Here is an 11,299-nt window from a genome sequence, read left to right as displayed (position 1 = left end):
GCCAAAAGCACACTCAACAGGCATTCTGCACTTGCCCAGCCTGTTGTTGAACTGCTCCTTGCTGCTGTCAAGGTTCCCCATGTATGGCTTCATAAGCCACAGCATTAAGGGGTAGGCACGGTCTCCCAGGATCACAATGGGCATTTTGACGGTGATCTTCTGGTCCATGAAGAAAGTCCCTGCTTGCAGCTTCCTGAACAGGGCAGTGTTCCGAAAGACGCATACGTCATGCACCCTTCTAGACCACCTGTGTTAATGTCCATGAAATGCGCACGCTGATCCACAAGTGCCTGGAGAACCATAGAGAAATACTCCTTCTGATTAATGTACTCAATGGCTAGGTGGTCTCGTGCTAGAATTGGAATACATGTGCCATCTATCGCCCCTCCACAGTTAGGGAAGCCCATTTGTGCAAAGCCATCCACAACGTCTAGCACATTGCCCAGAGTCACAGTCTTTCGGAGCAGGATATGATTAATGGCCCTGCACGCTTCTGTCAACACAAGTCCAACGGTCGATAAGGGGCAGAGGGTCCCAGGGGGTAGTCAGGAGACAGGGAGCAGGGGGCGGTTTGGTTGGATGGGTGGGGGGCCACCAGGGGACAGGGAACATGGAGGTTGGATAGGGGGTGGGGTCCCGGGGGGGGGCAGTTAGGGGTGGGGGGTCCCGGGAGGGGGCGGTCAGGGGACAAGGAGCAGTGGGGGTTGGATGGGTCAGGAGTTCTGAGGGGGGCAGTCAGGGGGCGGGAAGTGGGAGGGGGTGGATGGGGGCAGAGCTCAGGCTGTTTGGAGAAGCACAGCCTTCCCTACTTGGCCCTCCATACAATTTTGGAACCCGGATGTGGCTCTCAGGCCAAAAAGTTTGCCCACCCCTGTGACAGTGTGAACGCACAACAGCGGTTTCCCTTCAGCGCTCTCTGAGCAACGCTGTAACTGCGGGTGCTATAATGCTGCCAGTGTAGACATACTTTGGATAAGCTATTACCAGCAGGAGACTGAGTTTGTGTGTGTGTGTTTTGGGGGGGGGGGGGGGGGGAGCGTTGAGAAAACCTGGATTTATGCTGGAAATGGCCCACCTTGATTTTCATACACATTGTAAGGAGAGTGGTCACTTTGGATAAGCTATTACCAGCCTAAATTAATAGTATCCAATTTGCAAATGAATTCCAATTCAGCAGTTTCTCGCTGGAGTCTGGATTTGAAGTTTTTTTGTTTTAAGATAGCGACCTTCATGTCTGTGATTGCGTGACCAGAGAGATTGAAGTGATCTCCGACTGGTTTATGAATGTTATAATTCTTGACAAGAATTATAACATTCATAAACCAGTCGGAGATCACTTCAATCTCTCTGGTCACGCAATCACAGACATGAAGGTCGCTATCTTAAAACAAAAAAACTTCAAATCCAGACTCCAGCGAGAAACTGCTGAATTGGAATTCATTTGCAAATTGGATACTATTAATTTAGGCTTAAATAGAGACTGGGAGTGGCTAAGTCATTATGCAAGGTAGCCTGTTTCCTCTTGTTTTTTCCTACCCCCCCCCAGATGTTCTGGTTTAACTTGGATTTAAACTTGAAGAGTGGTCAGTTTGGATGAGCTATTACCAGCAGGAGAGTGAGTTTGTGTGTGTATGGGGGTGGGGGGGATGTGAGAAAACCTGGATTTGTGCAGGAAATAGCCCAACTTGATTGTCATGCACATTGTGTAAAGAGTTGTCACTTTGGATGGGTTATCACCAGCAGGAGAGTGAATTTGTGTGGGGGGGTGGAGGGTGAGAAAACCTGGATTTGTGCTGGAAATGGCCCACCTGATGATCACTTTAGATAAGCTATTACCAGCAGGACAGTGGGGTGGGAGGAGGTATTGTTTCATATTCTCTGTGTATATATAAAGCCTGCTGCAGTTTCCACGATATGCATCTGAGGAAGTGAGCTGTAGCTCACGAAAGCTTATGCTCTAATAAATTGGTTAGTCTCTAAGGTGCCACAAGTACTCCTTTTCTTATTGTAAGGAGAGTGATCACTTTAGATAAGCTATTACCAGCAGGAGAGTGGGGTGGGAGGAGGTATTGTTTCATGGTCTCTGTGTATATAATGTCTTCTGCAGTTTCCACAGTATGCATCCGATGAAGCGAGCTGTAGCTCACAAAAGCTTATGCTCAAATAAATTGGTTAGTCTCTAAGGTGCCACAAGTACTCCTTTTCTTTTTGCGAATACAGACTAACACGGCTGTTACTCTGAAACCTTAAATAGAGCTAAGCACTCAGTAGAGAGAGGAGGATTCTGTAGGGAGGAACAAGGGGAGTCATGCTTTGGGAAGAGGCTGAGCAACCCACAAGTAGCACAGTGGCTTCTATGTGGGAACCCTGGGCTGGGGCCTACAAGGGCAAAACAAATTGATGTCGGATCCAGAAGGGGTAAAGAACTCTTTGTTTGTGAAGTCAAGCCTAGGAGTGGTAAAGAATCTCTTATTCCGAGCTGAACCCTACAAGGGGACTGAATGAGTGTTTGACCTGGCCAGAGGGTTGAGCCACAGAAGACCCACTGAGGGAGTCTGGGGAAGAGACCAGCTGAGTGGTCACTATGACTGAGAAAGTGGTTACCAGAGGAGATGCATGAGGCAAAATCACTTGGAATGCCATGTCCAGGCACGAGGGGGTAACCTAAAAGTGAGAACATCAATTTATAGGTACACATTAAATTGGCTTCAATTGCTGTAAATTGGGGTGTGTTTCCAGGGGGATCCTACAGGGATTGGTCCTTGGTCCTATGCTATTTAACACTTTCATCAATGACCTGGAAGAAAACGAGAAATCATTGTGGATAAAGTTCGCAGATGACAAAAATTGGGATAGTGGTAAATAATGAAGGGGACAGATTGCTAATATGGAGAGATCTGGATTGCTTGGTGAACTGAGCAAAAGCAAACATTATACATGTTAATAGGGTTAAATGTATACAGTTAGGAACGAAGAACATAGGCCATACTTACAGGACAGGAGACTCTAATTTGGGAAGCAGTGACTGAAAAAGATGTGGGGGTCATGGTAGATAATCAGCTCAACAGAAGCTCCAAGTGCAAATCTGCAGCTAAAAGGGCTAATGGAATCCTTAGATGCATAAACAGGGGAATCTTGAGTAGAAGTAGACTGGTTATTTTACCTCTGTATTCAGTACTGGTGTGACTGCTACAGGAATACTGTGTCCAGTTCTGGTGTCCACAACTCAAGAATGATGGTGATAAATTGCAGAGGGTTCAGAGAAGAGCCACGAGAATGATTAAAGGGTTGAAAGCATGCCTTTTTGTGATAGACTCAAGGAGCTCAATCTATTGATTTTATCAAAGAGGAAGAGAAGGGGTGACTTGATCACAGTCTATGTGGCTCTAGTGGAGAAAGCTAGAAGCTGAAGCTAGATAAATTTAGATTTGATATCAATGATGGAAAGTCCACCACAACCCTCGGTAAATTGTTCCAATGGTTAATTACTCTCACTGTTAAAAATTTATACCTTATTTCCAATCTTGATTTCAAAGTTATGTTTCTAAAAGCTATGGTCTAGGAATTATTTTGGGGACATTCTATTACCTGTATTACAGAGGAGGTCAGACTAAATGATTACAGTGGTCCATTCTGGCCTTGGAACCTGAATTTCAGGCTCCACCAAACCAAGAGGAAGTGCAAATCAGGGCTTTGGAGCTGTGCTCCGGCTCCGCTCCAGCTCCAGGGAAAAAAACCTGCAGCTCCACTGCTCCGGGCTCCAGCTCTAGGCTCCGCTCCAAAGCCCTGGTGCAAATTCCACAGTGGAGGATACCTCTCTGAGAATGTGTTGCCTCCAGCCCTCTCACAATGAAACAAGACAGATGTTCACTTGAGCTCTTTGGAGGGTCTCAATTGCTGTCATATGACACAGTGAAACAAATGATCTGAGACAACCAGGATCCAAACTAATGAAAGGTTTACATGATAAAACTAGAGTTTTGACATTGTGTAATGTTTTATTTTGCTTATGTTGGTATAATCTATATGCAACAATTCTGCATTTAGAGATACTAAAGCAGTAAACAGACTTTAGTGGAGACATGTACAGCTAAAAAAAAATTGTTACAACTGACAAAAAATTCTGCAAGATTGAACGACCTGTACATCATCACAACAGTACTTGTAAGACTGTGTGTAAGGGCACCATCTGGTGCCTACCAGAAATATTACAGCAAACTCCTTAAATTGCAGTTGGAAAAAAAGTAGCAACTACTGGGAGATTTTAGAGCAGTCAGATGTGAAATGGCAGGATAAGTTACAAATAGGAAAGTAATTGTTCTCTGCTAAGGTCAAAGATGAATGTTTTTGCATTACAGAGAGGAGTATTAATGAAGCCTGATTCTCCTTTCACAACACTGTAAATCAGGAGTAATTCCCTGTAGTCATTAGAGCTACTCTGATATAAAAGTGGTGTGAGAAGCGTGGGTGGATGACTAAACTCAACCAGTTTTCTGGTCTGAGACCTTAGACCAAGTGCAGCCCTTGTGTAATGTAAACACCAGTTCCAGCAGCAGCAGGGTAGTGAGTAGCTTATACTAGGGTTCAACCGGGCTCACCGTCTGGGAAATGTACAAGAGGAAGTAGGTACAAAAGAAACCTGAAGGGAAAGTTTTGCACAATGAATGTAAATGAAACTTGATGGAGATTGGTAGTGCATGCAATGCCACATCTGTAAACTACACCAGCGAGTACAGAATCAGAAAGGGGCTAGTGGGCCCCGCAGTATTCGAGGCACTAGGTGCCAGCAGAATGCTGCAGGAATGCATGTAGCACCCTGCCCGCGTTCCCCACCTCTGGCCCTGTCCCTCATCCATGGCTAGGATGGCATTCAGCTCTCACCCCCTGCAGCCTTGGCCCAAGCCCTGCAGTCACAGCTCATGCCCATTGTTCCCAGCTGCACACTTGCCCCTCCCACTCTGAAGCCCCTACACTCACCTCCCTCTAGGCTCGAAATTGGCCCCACCGCCCAGCAGTGGTGCTGGAAGGAACAATTTTTATGGCGGGGGTGCTGAAGGCAGAAACCACGTACTTGGGTTATTACTACTTCAAGACAGGGGGAGCAACCCCAGTGCCAGGACCTACGCTGCCCAGCGCGCCGGACCTCATACATGCTTCAGCCCTCATGCCCTGCCGGCTGCCCCCCACTCAGCTCTGACTCCCCGCCGCACCCAGCCCTGGCGCGCAGCACACAGTGCCCACGCTGGCTCCTCCAGCACCTGAGTCATTGCTGGGCAACCTGCCGCCCTCTACAAGCCCCAGCCCGGCCTGGGAGAGTCAGGCGCCCGGCCCCGCCTGAGGAGCCAGGCCCTGCCCTGAGCCCCGCTCCGGGGGGAAGCGACTGGCGCCGCCTACTGCTCTAGGCCGGGTCCCGCGCTGGGCAGCAGAGACGCTGCCCGCCCAGAGGGAGAAACTAGACCCCGCCCCCTTGCCGACCTCACAGCTTCCCGGGGTGAGGAGCCAGGGCATGGCTCCGCCCCCCTGACCTGAGCCTCGCCCTCTTTTTTTTCGCCACTTCCTGTGGGCTGCCGAGTCCCTCCGCTCTATTTCCCCAGCTCGCGCCGAGGCGTTTCGTCCCTGACCCCGCCCCTCGCCGCGTGCCCAGGCAAAGGTCCCTCTCTCTCTCCCGCCACCCCCCCCACCGGTTGTTTTGTTCGCGGCTTAGCCCCGCCCCCTGCTGCGTGAGCAAGCCCCGCCCCCGACTGTTTCTCTGGTCTCCCGACTGCCCCTCCCCTCCGTTTGTTTAGTCCCCGGTCCCTTCTTCCCTCCCGCGGCGTGCCCGGCCCCAGCCCGCTCGCAGTGCTGTCTCCCCCATCCCCGCCCAGCCTCCGGCTCTGTGGTGCCGGGCTGGCTCCCAAGATGGCGTCCATCATGGAGGGGCCGCTGAGCAAGTGGACCAACGTGATGAAGGGCTGGCAGTACCGCTGGTTCGTGCTGGACTATAACGCGGGGCTGCTCTCCTACTACACGGTGAGGTGCCGGGTGGGCCGAGCTCGGGAGAGAGGTGTGGGGGGGGGATAGCGGGCTTGGGGGGGGGTCACTGGGCGGCCAATGGGGAGGGAGGAGACGGTGGTGGTAGCCAATCGGGAGGGCCCTGTGAAAGATTTATAGACGGGGGGCGAGAAGCGTTTTTCTTGTTGGCAGCCGCTTGCAGGGATGCGGGGCGGGAGGGGGGTTTGCCTCGCAAGGGCGTTGGGTAGCGCCCCCAGTGTCTGACGCGCTGTTCTCGGCCCGCCTGTTCCCCAGCGTAGAGGGGCGCTGCTAACCCGTCGCTGGGCCCGGCGTGCGAAAGGGGTTGGGATCCTTCCCTGCGAAGGCAGGCGCCGGGCTCCCCGTGACTTGAATTGGGGGGTGTGTGTGGGGGGGTGCTCACTGCTGGCCGGCAGGCCCCGGCTGCACAGAGCACTCGGTGAGAGGTGCTGCCCGCGCTCCTGGCTCCTGTCCCCAGCGGCCGTGCCCCACCGCGAGGGGCTGGCCCTCCCTCCGGGACTCGGCGTCTCTCTGGAGAATGGGGCGTTTTCCCTTCCTCGCGTGTGCTGCGCGGCTGAGTTTCTACGCATCTGTGAAGCACTTGGCTCTTCTGTAGCCCCCTTTCTCCAGGGATCTCAGAGTCGCACTAGTGTCTGTGTGAACCCCATGCCAAGAACGCGTGGCCCCCCTTTAGGCTCTTACCTTGCTGATTGACTAGATTTCTAGCTGCCACTTGTGGAGTACCAAAAAACGTTTATGTAACCAGTACATTAAAAAAACGGTGAATTTGGGGAGGGTGGGATAATAGAGTTTTTTTTTTTTAAAATAAGTGTTGTTTATCTGTTCTCCCCCCCCCACTTTACCTTTAGTGAACGAAGCGATCTATCACTTAAATTTGTTGGATTACTTATTCTGTAAAAGTCATGGTGGAATACTGTCCCCCTCACTGATATCTCAGATTTGCTTAGTGTACAAAGAACAAGGTGGCGTTTCTAACTGGCAACCCTGCGAAAGCCAAGTTGGGATCAGAAAGTCAAACCATGTTTTCTGGCTCATGCATTTTCACCAGAAGTAAAGGTTAAAACATCAATAAATATTGGTCTAATACAGTGGTCCACAGCCTTTCTGTTGCAATAGCATATTCATGTTCCCAGAAGTGTGTGGCGGGTGCTGGACGACCTGACGCCAAAATGCTGCTGAGAAGCGGCATCATCGAGAAGTGCTGCTGCTGAAATGGCGCCGAAAAGTGGTGGCATTTCAGTGGCTGGTTGTTCGGCGGCTGTGTTCCCTGGTGGCAGGTCATCTGGCAGAAGCGCTCCCTTGTCAGTAGGTGGGCGCACGTAAATGCCCCGTCGCGCGTCATGGCGGGGACCACTGGTCTAATAGATCCATCACTTTATGCCAATGTTCAGTTCTATTGGCATTCTCTTTTTTCCCCCCAGTAACGTTAGTGTTTTAAAATTAAAATTTAATTCTACAAAATCCGGCTACTTACATATGCTATTTCAACTGCATTTTCTGTACTTTGTAGTAATCTAGTTTGATGACTTTTAAAATCACCCTTAAAGCTGAATCCAAAATGCAAGGTACAGTAAATTCCTGTATGTCACGCTCAAATTAAAAAGAACAGGAGTATTTGTGGCACCTTAGAGACTAACAAATTTATTTGAGCATAAGCTTTCATGGGCTACAGCCCACTTCATCGGATGCATAGAATGGAACATATAGTAAGAAGAGATATATATACACGTACACATAGAGCACATGAAAAGGTGGAAGTAGCCATACCAACTGTAAGAGGCTAATAAATTAAGATGAGCTATTATCAGCAGGAGAAAAAAACTTTCGTAGTGATAATCAAGATGGCCCCTTTAGACAGTTGACAAGAAGGTCTGAGGATTGTTAACTTGGAGAAATAGATTCAGTATGTGTAATGACCCAGCCAGTCCCAGTCTCTGTTCAAACCCAAGTTAATGGTATCTAGTTTGCATATTCAAGCTCAGCAGTTTCTCACTGGAGTCTGTTTTTGAAGCTTTTCTGTTGCAAAATTGCCATCCTTAAATCTTTTACTGGGTGGCCAGAGAGGTTGAAGTGTTCTCCTACCGGTTTTTGAATGTTAGATTTGTGTCCATTTATTCTTTTGCATAGAGACTGTCTGGTTTGGCCAATGTACATGGCAGAGGGGCATTGTTGGCACATAATGGCATATATCACATTGGTAGATGTGCAGATGAACGAGCCTCTGATGGCGTGGCTAATGTGATTATGTCCTATGATGGTGTCACTTGAATAAATATGTGGACAGAGTTGGCATCGGGCTTAGTTGCAAGGATAGGTTCCTGGGTTAGTGTTTTTGTTGTGTGGTTGCTGGAGAGTATTTGCTTCAGGGTGGGTGGCTGTCTGTAAGCGAGGACTGGTCTGTCTCCCAAGATCTGTGAGGGTGAGGGATCGTCCTTCAGGATAGATTGTAGATGCTTGATGATGCGCTGGAGAGGTTTTAGTTGGGGGCTGAAGGTGACTGCTAGTGGTGTTCTGTTACTTTCTTTGTTGGGCCTGTCTTGAAGTAGGTGACTTCTGGGTACTCTTTTGGCTTTGTCAATCTGTTTTTTTCATTTCAGCAGGTGGGTATTGTAGTTTTAAGAATGCTTGATAGAGATCTTATAGGTGTTTGTCTCTGTTTGAGGGATTGGAGCAAATGTGGTTGTATCTTAGAGCTTGACTGTAGACAATGGATCATGTGGTGTGTCCTGTATGGAAGCTGGAGGCATGTAGGTAAGTATAGTGGTCAGTAGATTTCCAGTGACCATAAAAACCGGTGGTGTTTATGTGACCATCGTTTATTAGCACAATAGTGTCCAGGAAATGGACCGCTTGTGTGGATTGGTCTAGGCTGAGGTTGATGGTGGGATGGAAATTGTTGAAATCATGGTGGAATTCCTCAAGTGCTTTTTTTTCCATGGGTCCAGATGATGAAGATGTCATCAATGTAGTGCAAGTACAGTAGGGGCATTAGGGGACGAGAGCTAAGGAAGCGTTGTTCTAAGTCAGCCATAAAAATGTTGGCATGCTGTGGGGCCATGCGGGTACCCATAGCAGTGCCACTGACTTGAAGGTATATATTGTCCCCAAATGTGAAATAGTTGTGGGTGAGGACAAAGGCACAAAGGTCAGCCACGAGGTTTGCCGTGACATTATCGGGGATACTGTTCCTGATAGTTTGTAGTCTATCTTTGTGTGGAATGTTGGTGTAGAGGGCTTCTGCATCCATAGTGGCTAGGTTGGTGTTTTCAGGAAAATCACCGATGGATTGTAGTTTCCTTAGGAAGTCAGTGGTGTCTCGAAGATAGCTGGGAGTGCTGGTAGCATAGGGCCTGAGGAGAGAGTCCACATAGCCAGACAATCCTGCTGTTTGGGTGCCAATGCCTGAGATGATAGAACGTCCAGGATTTCCAGGTTTATGGATCTTGGGTAGCAAACAGAATAGCCCTGGTCGGGGTTGTAGGCATGTGTCTGTACAGATCTGTGTGCTTTTTCAGGGAGTTTCTTGAGCAGATGGTGTAGTTTCTTTTGGTATTCCTCAGTAGGATCAGAGAATAATGGACTGTAGAATGTGGAGTTAGAGAGCTGCCTAGCAGCCTCTTGTTCATATTCCAACTTATTCATGATGACAACAGCACCTCCTTTGTCAGCCTTTTTGATTATGATGTCAGAGTTGTTCCTGAGGCTGTTGATGGTGTTGTGTTCAGCACGGCTGAGGTTATAGGGCAAGTGATGCTGCTTTTCCACTATTTCAGCCTGTGCACGTTGATGGAAGTTGGTATGCCTACTTCCACCTTTTCATGTTCTCTGTATGTATATATATATCTTCTTACTATATGTTTCATTCTGTGGATCCAATGAGGTGGGCTGTAGCCCACAAAAGCTTATGCTCAAATAAATTTGTTAGTCTCTAAGGTGCCACAAGTACTCCTGTTCTTTTTTGCGGTTACAGACTAACACAGCTGCCACTCTGAAACACTCAGATTAGTTCATGTAATAGTTTAGTCTAAACATTTTAGGTTTTGGGTATCGCTGTACTAAATGAAATTAATGTTTTAGCAGTGTAATGAAAACTGATAGATGGGCATAGTTACTCAGACCTGTAAAAACCATAATAAGTAGGTGAGATTGTAAACTAATTTTTATAAATGAATCTGTGTGTGTGACGCTGATTTTTAGAGGATTACAGAAGTTCTGCACCTGATTAATTCTTATTCCAAATACCACTCCCTAAAATTGAAGCAAGTTCAAAATGGTATAATTTAAATATTATTTGTGTATATCTTTCATGAACCCATCAGCAACACTCCTTTCCTGTGGCAGACCTAATTAGACAATAGCCTTTCATAGTGACTGAAGGGCCAGACAGGATGTCAGCAGCATATGTCAATGTAGTTATATATGAAAATACACTTTTCATGTGTTCATTAAGTAAAATTCAGTAGCTTCCAGTAGGTTTACAATCCTATCATCACTAATTGGTTACAGATGTATTCATATTTTGAATCGGCAATGAATTCAGGCATAGTGGGAGTGTGAAACAATTACTAGAAACTATCAGATTTTACTTAATGTAACACATGCAAAAAATCCACACTTTCTTCTGGAATCTGTTAATAGCAAAATGCAGGTGAAATTTAGCAGATGGAGGAAAGGAAGCAGTATTTGCTTTTAAAACTTTTCTTCCCCCGCCCACCCTCTTTTGTATGATTTTAGCTAGCTACAATTTTGACCATCCCCACCCCTTGTATTTTGTCATGTGGACCTATTGTACCCCAGGGATATGGTTCCTACAGAACCTGAGCGCAGAGGTATTGTTGAATAGGAGGTGAGTGTTTCACAACAGGAATCTAACAATGCCACATTTCTGTAAAAATGGGGGCAAAATAGATTTTTTTGCTTTTGGGACAAAATTTCTTCTGTATTTCCACTCTAAATGAGCAGAAAGCATTAACTGCTAATTGCCAAATAATTGTTTATTTAGAGAAACTAGTTGTGCATAATTGAAAGTACTGTTTGTTGAAGAAGCAAATCTAGGTGAAGTTTCAGAGTAGCAGCCGTGTTAGTCTGTATTCGCAAAAAGAAAAGGAGTACTAGTAGCACCTTAGAGACGAACCAATTTATTTGAGCATAAGCTTTCGTGAGCTACAGGTGAAGTGCCCAAGCTTTTGTGTGGTTATATGAGCCTGAGGAGGCAAAACTGAAGACTGGATGAAGAATATTGACCTATTGCATATGAAGCCTCTGAAAC

General features: G+C 47.3%; 1 protein-coding gene across 7 annotated transcripts in view; it reads left to right on the top strand.

Moving 5' to 3' along the window:
* Nucleotides 1-5,736: 5,736 nt before the first annotated feature.
* Nucleotides 5,737-11,299, top strand: part of OSBPL9 (oxysterol binding protein like 9) — a 142,316-nt gene continuing 136,753 nt past the window's right edge. For 5 of the 7 annotated variants that reach the window (XM_073357732.1, XM_073357733.1, XM_073357738.1 and 2 more), the window contains exon 1: nt 5,809-6,009. In XM_073357732.1, coding sequence (XP_073213833.1) covers nt 5,899-6,009 — 111 coding nt within the window. In that variant the 5' untranslated portion in view covers nt 5,809-5,898. Of the gene's footprint in view, nt 6,010-11,299 lie in introns of all 7 variants that reach the window. The other 2 variants (XM_073357740.1, XM_073357739.1) reach the window with 1 other exon arrangement.

Source organism: Lepidochelys kempii, chromosome 8, assembly GCF_965140265.1.
Source record: "Lepidochelys kempii isolate rLepKem1 chromosome 8, rLepKem1.hap2, whole genome shotgun sequence".
Lineage (NCBI taxonomy): Eukaryota > Metazoa > Chordata > Testudines > Cheloniidae > Lepidochelys > Lepidochelys kempii.
Note: the sequence above shows the minus strand (reverse complement) of the source record. Positions and strands in the feature narration are given on the sequence as shown.